This window comes from Pseudovirgaria hyperparasitica, assembly GCF_010093815.1.
Source record: "Pseudovirgaria hyperparasitica strain CBS 121739 unplaced genomic scaffold EJ05scaffold_19, whole genome shotgun sequence".
NCBI classification, from domain to species: domain Eukaryota; kingdom Fungi; phylum Ascomycota; class Dothideomycetes; order Acrospermales; family Acrospermaceae; genus Pseudovirgaria; species Pseudovirgaria hyperparasitica.
This window is the reverse complement of record NW_022985567.1, coordinates 430007-444951: the sequence shown is the minus strand read 5'-3', so window position 1 is coordinate 444951 and position 14945 is coordinate 430007. Positions and strand designations below refer to the sequence as shown.

At 51.1% G+C, this 14945-nt stretch overlaps 4 protein-coding genes across 4 annotated transcripts; 3 read left to right on the top strand and 1 right to left on the bottom strand.

Annotated features, from left to right (window-relative positions):
• Nucleotides 1-48: 48 nt before the first annotated feature.
• Nucleotides 49-2436, top strand: EJ05DRAFT_169284 (uncharacterized protein). The gene is made up of 2 exons (XM_033739486.1): nt 49-697; nt 893-2436. The coding sequence occupies exons 1-2, from the start codon at nt 256-258 to the stop codon at nt 2266-2268; spliced, it is 1818 nt and encodes a 605-aa protein (XP_033596159.1). The 5' UTR covers nt 49-255; the 3' UTR covers nt 2269-2436.
• Nucleotides 2437-2927: 491 nt separating this feature from the next.
• Nucleotides 2928-5852, bottom strand: EJ05DRAFT_514655 (uncharacterized protein; the record flags this gene model as incomplete). The annotated part of the gene is made up of 3 exons (XM_033748547.1): nt 5393-5852; nt 4553-5343; nt 2928-4499 (listed from the first exon to the last, which is right to left on the bottom strand). The coding sequence occupies exons 1-3, from the start codon at nt 5538-5540 to the stop codon at nt 2931-2933; spliced, it is 2508 nt and encodes an 835-aa protein (XP_033596158.1). The 5' UTR covers nt 5541-5852.
• A 303-nt stretch (nt 5853-6155) lies between these two features.
• Nucleotides 6156-13176, top strand: EJ05DRAFT_494784 (putative histidine kinase HHK1p; the record flags this gene model as incomplete). The annotated part of the gene is made up of 3 exons (XM_033746211.1): nt 6156-6257; nt 6311-7073; nt 7127-13176. 3 exons carry the CDS (start codon nt 6156-6158, stop codon nt 13174-13176), a joined length of 6915 nt encoding a protein of 2304 aa, XP_033596157.1.
• An 870-nt stretch (nt 13177-14046) lies between these two features.
• On the top strand, nt 14047-14671 carry EJ05DRAFT_427397 (cytosolic large ribosomal subunit protein L30; the record flags this gene model as incomplete). Its single annotated transcript, XM_033741515.1, has 5 exons — nt 14047-14116; nt 14167-14197; nt 14279-14363; nt 14415-14452; nt 14584-14671. Coding segments are annotated over 5 exons (312 nt in total), but the record flags the coding sequence as incomplete, so codon positions are not given.
• Between the last annotated feature and the right edge of the window lie 274 nt (nt 14672-14945).

The window sequence follows — 14945 nt, the reverse complement described above, 5'->3', positions numbered from 1 at the left end:
TTGTTCGCCTCTTTATCCCACATGCATGTTCTTTCCATCTCCTACATGCATCTTCTTCCATTCTCCTCGCCCTCAGTCTCACCCGTCCACTCTTGCGCCAAATTATCAATTCATGCATCACTGCTCTCCCTCTGCTCTGCTCTCTACCCTCTTCGCCATGCCCTCATCCCGCCCATGTTTATGATATACCGCGTCTCCACTCCTTCTCTTGTTTCCATCTGATTTCGCCGTCATATCTTCGTTCATGGATATTTCATGGCTGAACCTCAAGACTCCATCACCACCTTTAGCGGTCGCCGCTGTACGCGCACTCGACGTCTTGATCCCACATCTCCCATCTCGTCCATCACAATCACTAGTAGCTCGCTGCTGGGCATGGCGCCGACTTCGGTGGTAGCAGGCAGCTCTGCGCAATCCGCTCCGTCATCCAGACAGGAGGATCCATCGTCGGCCACTATAGCCTCATTCGCCCCATTGCAAACACTCGCGCAGACTCCCACACCTTCACGAAATCTCCCGTCCGTACAGACTGCCCCCGTATCTTCGGGACAGGATTCGCCGCCTGGCAATGCTCAGTCAAGCCCTACAGGTTCGACAGCACCACCAGCGCCAGCATCAGACCTACTACCAACAACACAAGCACAACCTAGCGAGCAGACTCCACAACTCTTTGTATTGTCCTCGTTGCAAGCTCCAGGTACGCTTGATATTCCAGTTTCTATAGATTCTGATTCAACACCGGTGACTGTACTGCCGCATGCGGCAGTACCAGATGTATCAGTGGCAGTCTCTGTCCAGGCCGTGTCTGCTGAGGCTCCACAAGACGCCCCCAGTAGTCTTCGCTCTACTTCAAATGTCGCGCATAACACATTTCTCACAGCTAATTCTGTAGATCCATCCGTCCGACAGTCGCCTCAGCCGTCCGCTACGACATCAAGCACGCGCCTAATCACATCCATATCATCATCACCATCACCGTCACCGTCACCATCATCATCGCAAAGTGGGCCTACAGTAATTGGCGACGATACCAACTCCTCTCCTGCATCTTCAGGTGACGGTCCTTCGTCTCGGCCTCCCATATCAGTTCCCATTGCAGGAGGCGTGGTGGCTGGCTTGGTGGGCATTGCTCTTGTGGCAGCGTTGGTCTTTCTATGTTTCAGGCGACGGAGACAAGGCAAAAATGCGCTCCCACGGAGAGGCGAGGCTGGCGAGAAAGGTGACCAGGCTGGAGAGATTGATGAGATGAACGATTCTGTAGTCGCAGGTGCAGTACCAAGCCATGCACGGACCGACTCGAGGGAGAGCGAAAGCACCAACACCGCTGGCAGCCAAAGGAGGAGCCGGTGGTCCCATTCGACCGGCCTGCCTCCAAACTCTCCACGAAGCCGCGCAATGAGCGCACCAGTCGCTTTCCGCAGCCGCTTCAACGGCCTCGTCGCAGGCATCAAAACACGCATGGACAGAAAGAAAGACTCCCCACCCCTAGGCCACCCTGCCTCTCCATCGCCCAACACCGAAAGCCTATACAGCATCGACGACCCCTTTCTCGACCCAATCCAACCACTCCGTCCTGCCGCCCTCCGCATCGTCAACCCGGATACTAGCAAACCTTCAACCCCTATACCCAAAAACAACACCTCCCAACCCATCATATCCTCCACCACCATCACGACGCCAACCCGCTCCCCTCTCCGCAACCCCTTTGCAGATCCATCGAGCCCTCAAGGCACCACGCCAGAATATCTCCGCCACCCAGGCCACTCTCGCACGCAATCCCTCCAAACAGCTCTCCACTCCCACCCGCCCACACCTCACGCAACATCCTTTCATTCCGCCTCTCTTCAGACTCCCAATCCCAACGCTGCCGACTACCCACATCCATCATACTCATATCCCTATCCCACGCCTCACCTCTCTCCCGCCCCCTCCTCACCCCTCCCAAACACACATCTCCACCCCGCCGTCCGTCCTCTCTTCACCCCCCACCCCTCACCCCACCCAATCGACTCCACTCGCACAAGCATGACAACCCCATACCTATCTACCGCACGGCGCGTCCGTGGGAAGAGCGATCCCTTCGACCTCGACAGGCCCGAGGTCTTGGGCTTTGGCAACGTGAGCGGCCGGCGGGAGGTGCAGGATAGCGTGACGCGGCCTGCGCTGGCGGGCGTGCGGAAGAGTAGTACGCCTGGCTGGGGTGTTGCTGGGGGGCCTGAGGCGTCTGGAAATCGCGGGAGCAGAGCGAATGTCGGTATGGCGCGGTGAATGAATGCATGCATGCATGCACACACGAAAACCCGGGTGGTGTGCACAAGGTGGCTAATTAGCTGGATGGCGTATATAATGGTTACGTGCATGACGTGACGGAGATTAGGGTAGCGGTAGCGGGAGTAGAGAGCAAAGTGCTGCGGGCCAGGTCTTTGATTTCTTCGTCTTCTTTTCCTTTCTGGATACATATATTACATACTTACTATATACTACATATTGTATAACATATTAAATTCTGATATCCTTCTTTTTAGTACTGCATAGACTAGAGCAAGTGGGAATGCTAGTCTAGTGTATATATATAATATATATATATATATATATGTAAGATGTATGCATGTATTTATTCTTCACGCTCGTAATAAGCAGCTGCCTATGCGTGCACATGCATGCATGCACGTACGTACTTATGCACATGCACTCATCCGCACTCACGTCTTGTCCACACACACACACACATGTACGCACACACACAGAAAAACGCCCATGTCCCATGCACACCTCACACACACACATCTCCATACAACAACAACATCCATGTATTCATATATATATATGTATATATAAACACATACACCCCCCACCCCTCTCTCATCCCCCTCTCCCCCCTCTCACCCGTTCATCCAATCCCCCTCTCACACACCCCAACCCCCAACCCCCTACCCAAACCCATCATCACTCCACTGCGCCCCCTCATACAGCCTACCAACAGCCTGCCCACCATTCGGATCCAGCCTGACCAAAAACTCCGGCGGGACAGTGGGCAAATACTTGCGTTCGCGCTCGCGATTGACGCCGCCGAAGCCGGCGCCATAGCTAATCAGCATGTCCGTCGACGTGGGCAGCGAAAAGGGGAGCATGTACGAGGGGTCGAGGAGGAGGTTTTCGGGGGCGTCGGGTTCGTGCTCTGCGTCGCTGGCTCCGGCGGCTCCGGGGTATTCTGCGGGGGAGGGTGAGGGTGAGGAGGAGGTGGTAGGGTCGGAGGGCTGTTTCGCGGGGGTGGAGGGATGGGACTGTGTGGTTGCGGCAGGCGAGGAGTCGGTGGAGGTGCGCTTGGCTAGACTGTCGCGCTGCTTCTTCTTCTTGTCGCGGAGCTTGCGCTCCGAGGCTTCTTTCTGGAGGGCGTGGAGGTATTTGAGGGCGGTTTTGGCGAGAGATTTTTCGCCGACTTCGGGGCGGTAGTACTTGACGGCGTGGATGAGCTGCTGGTGCGTGAGGCGGGGGAGTTGTTGGAGGGTGGCGACGAGGGCTTCAAAGTCGTCGCCTAGCGAGGAGAGCACCTGGAGCCACTGGAGGAGTTGCACGGACGGGGCGAGATGGCGGGTGGAGGACTCGACTGTCGTCTCGCCTGTTGATGTCATTGAGCCGTTTTCGTAGTGCTCGGGCTTGCGGTTGTTTGACCGTGCCCAGTCCTCGAGCACGGACACGTTCATGCGGATCTGCATTGCTTTGGTACGTGCGAGGTACTTGCGATTGCTCATGATGCGGTTGAAAGTCTCGGCGCCGATCCAGTACAGGAGTTGCGACAACACCTGGGCGGTGATGACAGAATGGACGTCGTACAGGTCTAGCACGAACAAGGTCGACGATAGGAGCGAAGTGATGTTGCGCGGAGCAATTTGAGCGCGTCTCTTGGGTGAGGGCGGTCTGAATCGTTTTTCTGGCGGCTCTGGGGGTTTGGCTTTGGGCTTCGAGCGGAAGATCTTCCATTCGTTCTGGAAATGTATGTCCTCGAAACCAGGAATCGTCTCGTGGTCCAGCATCGCTGTGTCGAAGAATTTGTCTATTCTTCGCTCTGCATCTCGTATGATCAGGATGAATATCTCATTAATCAGATCTGCAATGTGGATCTGAAAGCTCGTTGTTGCTCCCGAAAGGCCCGTGTCCTTCTTCAGGTAGTGCAAAAGTAATGTCGCATTGGATATCCAGAATGCAAGTATCGTCATGTCCCATTGATGTCGCTCTACGACATCGTTAATCTTGTCCATGGCAGCGATAAGCAGTTTTTCCAAGAGCTCGGCACTGGCATGGTAGTGTGCATAGCGTGCACTCAAAAACAGGATGTTTGCCGGGACTGGCTTCTGAGAAGGGGATCGCTGTGGCGTCATGTTTGTGATGATCACATCAAGGATGCGTTCGAGATCGCTTTCCTGAAATACAAACATTTGGTCGTTCAGGCACCTGTCCCAAACAAACTCCTGCACGTCAGCGTCAAACTCCTCGGGATCCTAAGTACACGGTGAGCATCATGAACGTCGAGGGTGAATATCAGCGTACGCACTTCAGGCTGCTCATCAATACCAAGATTCCCGAGATCTACCTCCAAGTTAAAAGCACTCTCCATCATCATCCGGCGTTTCATCTCATTCTCTTGCATTTCTTCCTCGAATCGGTCCTGAGAGAAGCCTGAGTTGTAGAAATCATCCCCACCGACACCGACACCGACGCTTCCGATATTGTAGCCACTCTCGTGTAGATATTCGGAAATCTCGCTGTTCGGGGCAACAAAATCGAATGCCGTTCTTCCCGAAGATGATTTCACCTCCGGCGAGGCCCCGTGGTCTAACAGGACCTTTGCTATCGATTTGTGTCGGTTGGTCATGGCCCACATGAGAGGACTCCATTGGTTGCGATCTTGAATATCAACATTGGCCCCTGCTTCGAGCAGAGCAGCTACAACGTCTTCATGTCCAAAGCAGCAGGCGTAAATCAAAGGAGGGGTACCATCACTGTCCGCGGCGTCGATATCGATGTAGTCTTTGGCGCTGCCTTTCAGTAGTCGACCAACTCTTTCAACATCTCCATTGGATGCCGCCATGTTCAGTAAGCTCTGAAGTGTGTTTTGTTTCTCCTGCTCAGAAAGCTTATCATCTCCTATAAGCGTCTCCTCGTCCTCGTTTGCAGTACTGTCATTTTTGTGCCGTGCTTGACTCGCAAGCATTTGGACTAGGCGGCTATCGCTATCCTCAAGTCGAGACAATGTTTGTTCCTCTTCAAAGCCGCCATCGTCGAGGGTCAGGTTGAAGTCTAGGGGCCGTGCAGGAATCGGATTCGTCAAGAACTGCGACTGACCTGTGACCTTGGTCAGCAAACTTATAGCTGTAGACAAGTCTACTCCTACCTTGCCAGGCATCATAGATCTCGGTCTCTTCTCCCAGAATGGGTACGCTTCGTCGGTCATCTAGTGACGTGGGGAGATCACTTGGTAGCCGCCTTGGCTTATTTTGATTCTCGAAGACCTCGTTATCGTCGATCGAGTGATGGTCCATGTTCTTGCATTGGCCGGCCAGCTGTAGGGTCGAAAACTCCCTAAGTAAAGTTATCTGATCGCATACAATGCAGTGCTAGATTGTGTCGCTCGCTATAAAGGCGCTCATGTGTTGCAGTGAGGGTTGGAGTTGAAGAACCGCTAGTGTGCTGCTGCTCCTCATCTGCTGTGTCGGGTGGAGTTGAGATAGTGATGGTCCATCCCGTGATTCCAAGATCGCGCTTGCTTGCTCAGAGATTCATAACATCATTCTCGAGTACCAAGCTCAAACGTCAATAACTACTGTTCCCGGGGTGTGGATGTAAAGAGCGGGATACACGCGCAGGAATTATGGATGTGTCCAATCACCAGTTTCGGCCGCCCTAATGAATCCACCCGTAATTACGTACGCCGTAGTTCCCGCATCGAGATTCGAGATCGCGACAGTTCTCAGATTACATGACCCTTCCCTGCCACCTTCAGCGATCTCAAAGTCCTGACCTACCTATTCACAGCAGGATGTACAACTGGAATCTGAGCACATAGATATATCCGCGGCTGCGCTCGTGCTCCGCAAGCACTCGCGCATGTGCGACCATGACTTGATAGCGCAGACCGCAGCCCAACACACGCAAACATGGCAAGTGAAGGCCGTGGAACATGGATCTCCCAGATCTTTCAGAGGCTGTCGGAGATTCCTGGCTACACCTGGGATACTGAGAAAGAACCATTCCATTCTGTACGAAGATCGCCCGCGTCAAATGTGGTCAACAAGCAGCTAATGCTTCACAGAGCTACGACAACTGGCATTTCTTTGGTAGACGTATACCTGAGGCTCATCGGAAGAATGTCGAAACTAGGGTGCAGCATAAGAGCTCCATGTCCGGTACTATTGGGGCCCATACACAAGCACGATTTTTGAATGGCGAATCTACCATACCAATCAATAACAGTAAACCGAGCGAAGAGGCAGTACCAGTGGTGGCACGAGTCTCCAGTCACAAATTGAGATTAGAAAGAGAATTTACCGTGTGTAAAGCTGTTGTCAAAAGGTCCGATCCAGAATGCCACCACTTCATTCGGCCTTTGGAATTCATTCGCCTACAGCCGCGCGCTGGACAGGTAGCCCTGGTTGTCTCAATTTCAGAAGCACCCGGGCCTAATTATCTACGTGAGCTTGTCGAATTCGGACCAAACGCATATAGAGGTGTGCAAAAAGCAGATTCGTGGGAATTCAAGAGCATCGAGTCAAAGAAAGGCAAGGAGATATCCCTTCAATCCTTTCTACATTTCGCTATAGGCGCTGCTACATGTTGCGAAGTTCTTCACCACCAAAACGGACTTGTACACGGGGAGCTTAGAGGCGATGCGTTCCATCTGAACCGAGACACCGGCCGAGTGAAGATGATCAATTTTGGCTCAGGTGCTCGGAGTTTCGAACAGGGCTTGACGAGTTTCTCCGGATGGTCTTCGCTCAGTCGAGAGGTTGGTATAGAACACAAGTTGCAGTTTATCGCACCTGAGCAGACGGGCCGCTTACCCGCCGAGCCTGACCGTGAGTACTGCTTCGTATTGAATCTTTTGCAAAGACTAACGCCACTCTCACAGTCCGCACCGATATCTATAGCTTGGGAATTCTGTTCTTTACGATTTTGACCGGCGAGAATGCATTCAGCGGCCAGACTCCGCTGAACGTAATGCAGGCTCTGCTGAGTTCGCGTCTCCCTCCTTTGACTTCGAAACGACTTGAGGTGCCTGAGGCCTTGTCCGCGGTCATCCAGAAAATGACACAACGCAAGATTGACGATAGATATCATTCTACAACGGGGTTGAAGCATGACCTAATCAAAATCCAGAACCTACTCACAGAGGGCGACACCGCCGGGCTCGCAAATTTCAAGATCGCCGCAAAGGATGTGTCTTCTTTCTTCAGCTTGCCGACAGGTCAAATCGGTCGCCGAGATGAGCGGCAGAAAATAATTGACACGATAGACCGCATTGCCAAGCGGCAGCATCAGCCTCACGCGCTCCGCAGTGGAGTAAACACCATGAGCTCTACGTCATCAAATGATCCTAGAATGGAATCCAGCCACGCGGATGACGCCTTTTCAGAAAGCGGAAGCTCTGAGGGACGACAGGACAGCAGAAATGGAAGTGGCGTTGATCCTGCACACGCAAATGCCGCGACTCTGGGGCTCGTCAGCCCAAGGACGGTTGCTAACGCTTCGAGCAATGAGGACATGTCCGATGTTAAACCTTTGCCGGCTCCTAGGATTTCGTCTGACCACGGACGAGCCGCTAGTGCTAGTATCAATTCGTCGTCAATCATGAGGTCAAATTCACTCCACAGCGGTAGCAACGAAAGCCCATCAATACTCTTAAGGAAAGTTCAACGCCTGCGGCGCAAAGGTCATTGTGAGATCATAGCCATCAATGGCACGGCTGGGCTTGGCAAGTCGTGTCTGGTTCAGAGTGTTCAGGTACACGCTCGTTCGCATGGCTATTTCGCCTCAACAAAATTCGATCAAGCAAAACGAACTCCTTTCGATCCCGTTCTGCGGCTTATGTCTTCAATCTTCCGTCAAATCTTTTCCGAAAGCGACGTCTCCACCGAGTTTCATAGCATGATCCGTAATACAGTTTATCCTGTCTGGGGCTCTCTTCATGCGTACCTTGACCTACCTGCATGGCTTCTGGATTCTGGAGATCACACGAACAGCTCTCGGCAGAAGTCTCCCCCAGCTGATGTGTCGAGAAGAGCTTCTTCTCCTGCCCTGCAAAGTACAGCTGCTGGTTCATCAGGAAACACGGCGGCCGATTGGTTGCGATCCGGTGGATCCAACAAGTCATTGCGGTTCAAGAATACTTTCCTCGACGTACTTCGCCTCTTGGCCACAGAAAGTTTCATAGCCTGCTCAGTTGATGACTTACAATTTGCGGACTCCGAGAGCTTAGATCTTATCCGCAATATTATATCCAGTAAAATCCCCATTCTCCTAATAATGACATTCAGAGCCGAAGACATGCTACCCGAATGGATCCGCGCTCTATTACCTCGATCTACGTACATTGAGCTAAAGCCCTTCGCCGAAGAAGAAACGCTAGACTACGTGGAAGCAACCCTTCATAGAGACAGAGAGTACATACTACCATTGGCAGCGGTGATTCAGGAGAAGACTCGCGGCAATCCATTTCTGATACGTGAGGTTCTCGATACCTGCCAGCGAAAGAATTGCATATACTACAATTGGAAGGATTCACTCTGGGAGTACGACATCGACAAGATCTTTTCCGAATTTGAATCTCAGTCATATGGCGAACAAATTAACAATGACTTCATCACTAAAAAATTCCGAGCACTAGCACCGGAAACGCAGTCGCTCTTAGCGTGGGCGTCCATGATAGGGACGTCATTTTCCTTCAGTCTTATCAAAGATCTAATGAGCGGGACGTACACTTGCCTTGAAGCATCACCGATGCCCATCGTGTCATCCAAAGATGCTGTCGCTGGACTTGAAGGAGCCCTGGCAGTATATATCATCACGACTGGAGACACCGAGGATCGCTTCAGGTTCAGTCATGACCGCTATCTGCAGGCAGCCATGGCTTTGGCCGATGACTACAGCGCTGCTGAGATGCATTTCCTGATCGCCCAGACAATGATAAAACATGGCAGCCAGGACAATACTGTGGTAGGAAGCAAGTCTTTGTATGTTCGCAGCAGACATATCTGTCTAGCCGCCGACCTGATCAAGAGTCGACTTCCTGAACGTGCAGCCTTTCGCGATGTTTTATACCAAGCGGCGGAACATGCGTGCGAAACAGGAGCTCGCGAGACAGCGTTATTCTACTATAGCAACTGCTTGCAACTGCTACAAGATGACCCGTGGGACGAATCTATCGACTCACAAGTATCTGAATCTGGACTGCCAACCGCGCCTTGGGACGCATCGACTCTCGTTCAGGGGTCTAAGATCGGCGCCAAACACCAAGCCAGCAAGGATGTCAACTACCAGGAGACTTTGAGACTTTTCACCCGTACTGCGGAGTGCTATTGGTTCCAAGGTCTCTTCGAGCCTGCCCTGGGCCTATTACAAACGACTTTCAACAAGGCGAAAGATGCCGTAGATAAAGCGCCTTCTTGGATCCTACAATCGCGAATCTGGGCGATCCAAGGTGACAGTCACAACGCTTGGATGGCTTTGAAGACGTGTTTATCAGACCTGGGACTTACGGTACACGACGCATCATGGGAAAAGATAGATTCCGAGCAACAGGCGCTCTGCGCGGTCGTCATGCAACAGGAAGGTGGAACAGCGCTTGCTGATCGACCGTTGACGAAAGATCGGACATTAGAGACCATTGGTCCTGTTCTGGTTGAACTCCTCAGTGCAGCGTTCTGGAGTAACTCACTACTGTTCTATCAGATGACGCTTGAGATGGTCAAACTCCAGCTGAATCGAGGCACAGTGCCGCAATTGGCTCTGGGCTATCTGCACTGGTCCAGTATCGTCATCGGCAGGTTCAGCAATAGCAAATTAGGCATAGATATCGCTGCAATTGCCCGGCGATTCCTCGACCGCTTCGGTGCCGAGGAATCGTGTGGTGCATACACTTTAGGCCGTTTTGGGACTCTGTATCCACTCTTCATTGGCCACTTAGAGACCCACATCAGACATCAGATACCTTCATTGAATGAAGCAAACGAAGCTTCTGTGCAGGCGGGAGACCGGATCATGTCGTTACTCAACAGAGGCATAGTCAGTTCCTTTCGTCTGCAAGCCTCCGATGACCTAGCAGAGGTCGAAGCGTATACCCAAGAAGCTCCCGCAGAGTACAAAAACTGGCAGCATGATTTAAGGGGCGGCGTATTGCTAATATCTACAGCGCAATTCTGCAAGGCAATGCAAGGGAAAACGCGTACGTCTTCAGCTGACGGTGTCTTGAATGACGATAATCACGACTCCACCACATATCTCCAGGAGATTGATCTTAGGTCCTCCAACCCGAGACGACCGCGCACTCTATATCTATCATATCTTCTAGAGGCGCAATACCGTTACGGTCACTTTGAAGAGGCTATTGCGACCGGGGAGAGACTTCTCACGACGATGGAGAGTCTGTTCTGCATGAGATATACATACTCCAATCTCTTCTTCCTGAGTCTAAGCTACATCGGCCTCTTACGACGGAGGGCGGAGAATGGTGAGACGCATGTCAGTAGCGAAGGCATGAGCAGCATGCGCGGCACTCTACTCACCAAGATTCGCGGCTACTACGAGAGAATTCGCTCGTCAACGTTATTCAACGACATAAACTATCGACTATGGCTAGCCTTGCTATCTGCCGAGATAGCCGATGTCTCTGGTCAGGTCTCAGAGGCGATGAGAAGCTATGAAGCAGCCCTCGACGACGCTGAACTGAACAATTTCACCTTGGATGAAGGCCTTGCATTCGAACTCTACGCTGGTTCTCTCATCCGTCAAGGAGCCAAAAGACCTGCCAAACGCATGATGGTGGAAGCTATATCATCCTATCGCAGAATATCTGCATTAGGCAAGTGCACACAACTAAAAGACCAATACGAGTGGCTACTGCAGGGCTATTCGAGCCTGAGTACAGCTGATGCAGAATGCCAGACCACCATAATCGACACGAATAATACGGAATTTCGCTTGAGCCAGAATGAAGCTCAGGAGAATAACAAACTAGGCTTAGAGACGTCCGCCGACCGTACAACTGCATGGTTGTCTCCTCAGTATCCTAATGGAAGGAAAGCAGAAGCTTCCCTACCGGTCATGTCTAATAACGCTACACTCTCTGCATCAGGCCTCGATGTGATAGACCTTCAAGGAATTTTAGAAGCCAGCCAGGTCCTATCATCTGAGCTGAAAGAGGACAAGTTACTATCTAAGATGACCGAAATTATACTAGAATCAACGACAGCTGATGTTTCTGCAATCGTGGTCGAAGACCAAACCGAATGGACTGTAGCCACCGTTGGTACCCCTGACGGAGTTACGACGTTTCCCAAAGGACAACCGCTCCAATCCGTCGATGATCAAATCGCTCGCCAGGTCACTCTCTACTCACTTCGCTTCAAGGAGATCGTCTTTGTGCCCAATATCATAGAGGATGAAAGGTTTTCGAATGTGCCGGAAGCATACCTGCGTCGCAATCCTGAAGGCAAGGCCGTTATATGCATGCCAATACTTCATGGCAATAACGTCTTACTTGGGAGTTTATACTGCGAGGGACCACCAAACTCCTTTACAGAGCGTAATGTTACGGTTCTTGGACTTCTTGTTAACCAAATCGGTATCTCCTTGGCAAACGCATTGATGTTCAAGCGTATAGAGCGGGTCAGTGCGAGCAACGTTGCCATGTTGGACATGCAAAAACAAGCACTTGCGCAAGCTCGCGAGTCGGAAAACAAGGCCAAAATCGCCGAAGCTATAGCAATTCGAAACGTGCAGTTGAAAGAAGAGGCTGCACGTGCAAAATCACTATTTCTGGCCAACGTCTCACATGAACTAAGGACACCATTGAACGGCGTCATTGGCATGTCGGAGCTGTTAAAGGCTAGCCAAATGACGACCGAGCAGAACTCATATGCTGACAGCATCCGAACTTGTGCTGATCTTCTCTTGTCCATCATCAACGACCTCCTGGACTTCAGCAAGCTTGAAGCTGGCAAAATGAATATGATTGTGACTTCTTTAAATCTTACGGAGACCATTACCGAGGTTGTAAGGGCTTTATCATATACCAATGAAGAGCGTGGCTTGAAAACAAGGGTACTATTAGATGATCGTCTGAAAGACATTTTCGTGCTAGCAGACGGCATACGCCTACACCAAGTGCTAATGAACCTACTGTCGAACGCCTACAAATTCACTACGGAGGGAGCAGTAACAGTTTCCGCCTCTGTGATCTCCGAAACAAACGACACCGTGGACATTACTTGCAGTGTCGCCGATACTGGCATCGGTATCTCGAAGGACCAGAAAAATAAGCTCTTTTTACCATTCAGCCAGATTGAGAGTTCAAGCTCGCGAGGATATGGAGGGACCGGCCTTGGGTTATCGATTTGTAAAGCGATTGTAAGCGTTATGGATGGCAAAATCTGGCTGGACTCTACTCCAGGTGTAGGCACGACTGTCTCATTCGCTATAACCTTCAAAAAGGTGACAGAGACAGAGACGGAAGCGAGGGGACGAGACGTGAATCCTATGGCTAAGTTCTCTACACCAACTGCTCAGGAGGGTCAACAGGCGCCCGGTATAATTGATCTGTCCACGATCCCTCGAGATCAACTACGCATCTGCATAGCAGAGGACAACCTAATCAACCAACGCATCGCCATCTCATTTGTGGCTAAGCTTGGCTTCCAATGCGAAGCATTCGTAGATGGGAGCAAGACCATCGAGGCTTTGGAACGAGCAAGTCGGGAGGGAAAACCGTTCCACCTAGTCCTTATGGACTGCCAAATGCCCGTCAAGGATGGCTACGACGCTACTCGCGATATTCGCCGACACCCGGACCCGGTTGTGAAGAATGTATTGATTATCGCGATGACTGCTTCTGCCATACAAGGTGACCGAGAAAAATGTCTTGAAGCAGGAATGAATAATTACCTGGCAAAGCCTGTCCGGTGAGTCCTTCCTGTCACTTTGTGTATTACACTGTACTCGGATACGCCGTTTACTGTGTCATCCCCCAAAAGTCACATACCCTGATGTTCTATCACGCGTGCACGTGAATCTGATCTCATTGAACACGAGCTAAACTTTGAACAGAGCACAAACACTCAAGGCTCTAATCGAGACGTACCTAGCGCATCCTAGTGAGGCTGTTCAAGACAAGACGATCGAACGGCAAGCTCGTGATATCACGATGGAGGTCATGGAAAAAGCAAAACGCGAAGCAGGAGAGGATAGCAGTCCAGAGCCAAGACTCACGACGCGGAGGCCTAAGATTGCAAGATTTGACACAGCAGAAAGGATAGAGAGTGATAACGGCGGCGGCTGATACTGACGCCAAGTCTGGCTGGGCGTATGGTTTGTCGTTTATGGAATTATGTCAATTAGCGAGGTGTATGGGTACAGGGCGGTCTTGCGGTCTTGCATCTTTGAGGGATTACGGTTGCATCTCACCAGGCGTTTCACGAATATACAATCTGCATCTCGACTGCCACGAGAAAAGATAAATATTAATCAACTCTTTTCATTTGGGGAATGTACGAAATCTTACAACTGATTGCGCTGATGGCCATACTCTGGATGAGTCAGTAAAGAAGAACTTAGTCGCTAGGACGATGGCTTACATTTTCCAGAGTCGTGCGTGCCTTGATGCCTGAATCATCCAAGCCTTTCGCACTAGTGCATGCCAAGTCCGCTAAGATCCCACACAACACCAATTTACATCTTCAAAACTATACCGTGAACTTCTGATCCTGCACCGGAGCGTATAATCAGTTAAACCCTTCAGAACTTTCATTTACAAATTCTGAACACGCAGAGATGGCAATCAAGAAGAGCAAGAAGTCCGCCGACTCCATCAACAGCCGTCTGGCTCTGGTGATGAAGTCTGGTAAAGGTATGGTCATCGCGACCTTCAAATCTTGAACGTCTCCTAATCTGTCACAGTCACTCTTGGCTACAAGAGTACCCTCAAGTCGTACGTCTACCGAACTCCGCACTCGAATTAGTCGAAGCACCTATCGCGCGATGAACAAGATTTGAGACTGACAGCGAGAAGGCTCCGCTCAGGAAAGGCCAAGCTTGTAATCATTGCTGGCAACTGCCCTCCTTTGAGGAAGTCAGAATTGGAATACTACAGCATGGTACGATTCAAATCGCAATAGTTGAATGGACGTAGTAGTAATCCTTTGTAGCTGTCCAAGACCAATGTCCACCACTTCTCTGGCAACAAGTAAGCATATCCAACACCTTATGGTCTTTATAGCCCTGAGAACAGGCGCGCACGTCTCGGGAGGGCATACCCTGAGAAAGAGTCTTGTGACTTTGGAGGGTATCAAACGGCTGACATAACTGTGCTTACAGTATCGAACTCGGAACTGCGTGTGGTAAACTCTTCCGTTGCGGAACTATGGCCATCATTGACGCTGGTGACTCTGATATTCTCAGCGCTGGTCAGGCATAGATGTGAATAGGAAAAGGCCAGCGTACGAAGCGCTCGACGCTCGGCGCTCAAAATCCGGGGCATATCAATCGGGCGCATGGAATGTCATTTGTGTAGGCCAATGTAGATACCAATGAAAAACCGCCACACGGTTTGTGACTCAAGAAACTACTCTATGCTATGACTCTCGATTCTTCATGATGACATATGCCTTTCGATGTGAGACGGCGGCGTTCTCTTTCTTCCATATCTTGCTCGCCAAACAGTAAGCGAGCTCGTTCGG

What these genes read in the sequence shown, in the direction of transcription:
- EJ05DRAFT_169284 (XM_033739486.1), top strand. Translation starts at nt 256, where the DNA reads ATGGCTGAACCTCAAGACTCCATCACCACCTTTAGCGGTCGCCGCTGT. An exon ending in GTCCTCGTTGCAAGCTCCAG is followed by an intron (nt 698 to 892) that starts GTACGCTTGATA and finishes CTAATTCTGTAG; the next exon opens with ATCCATCCGTCCGACAGTCG.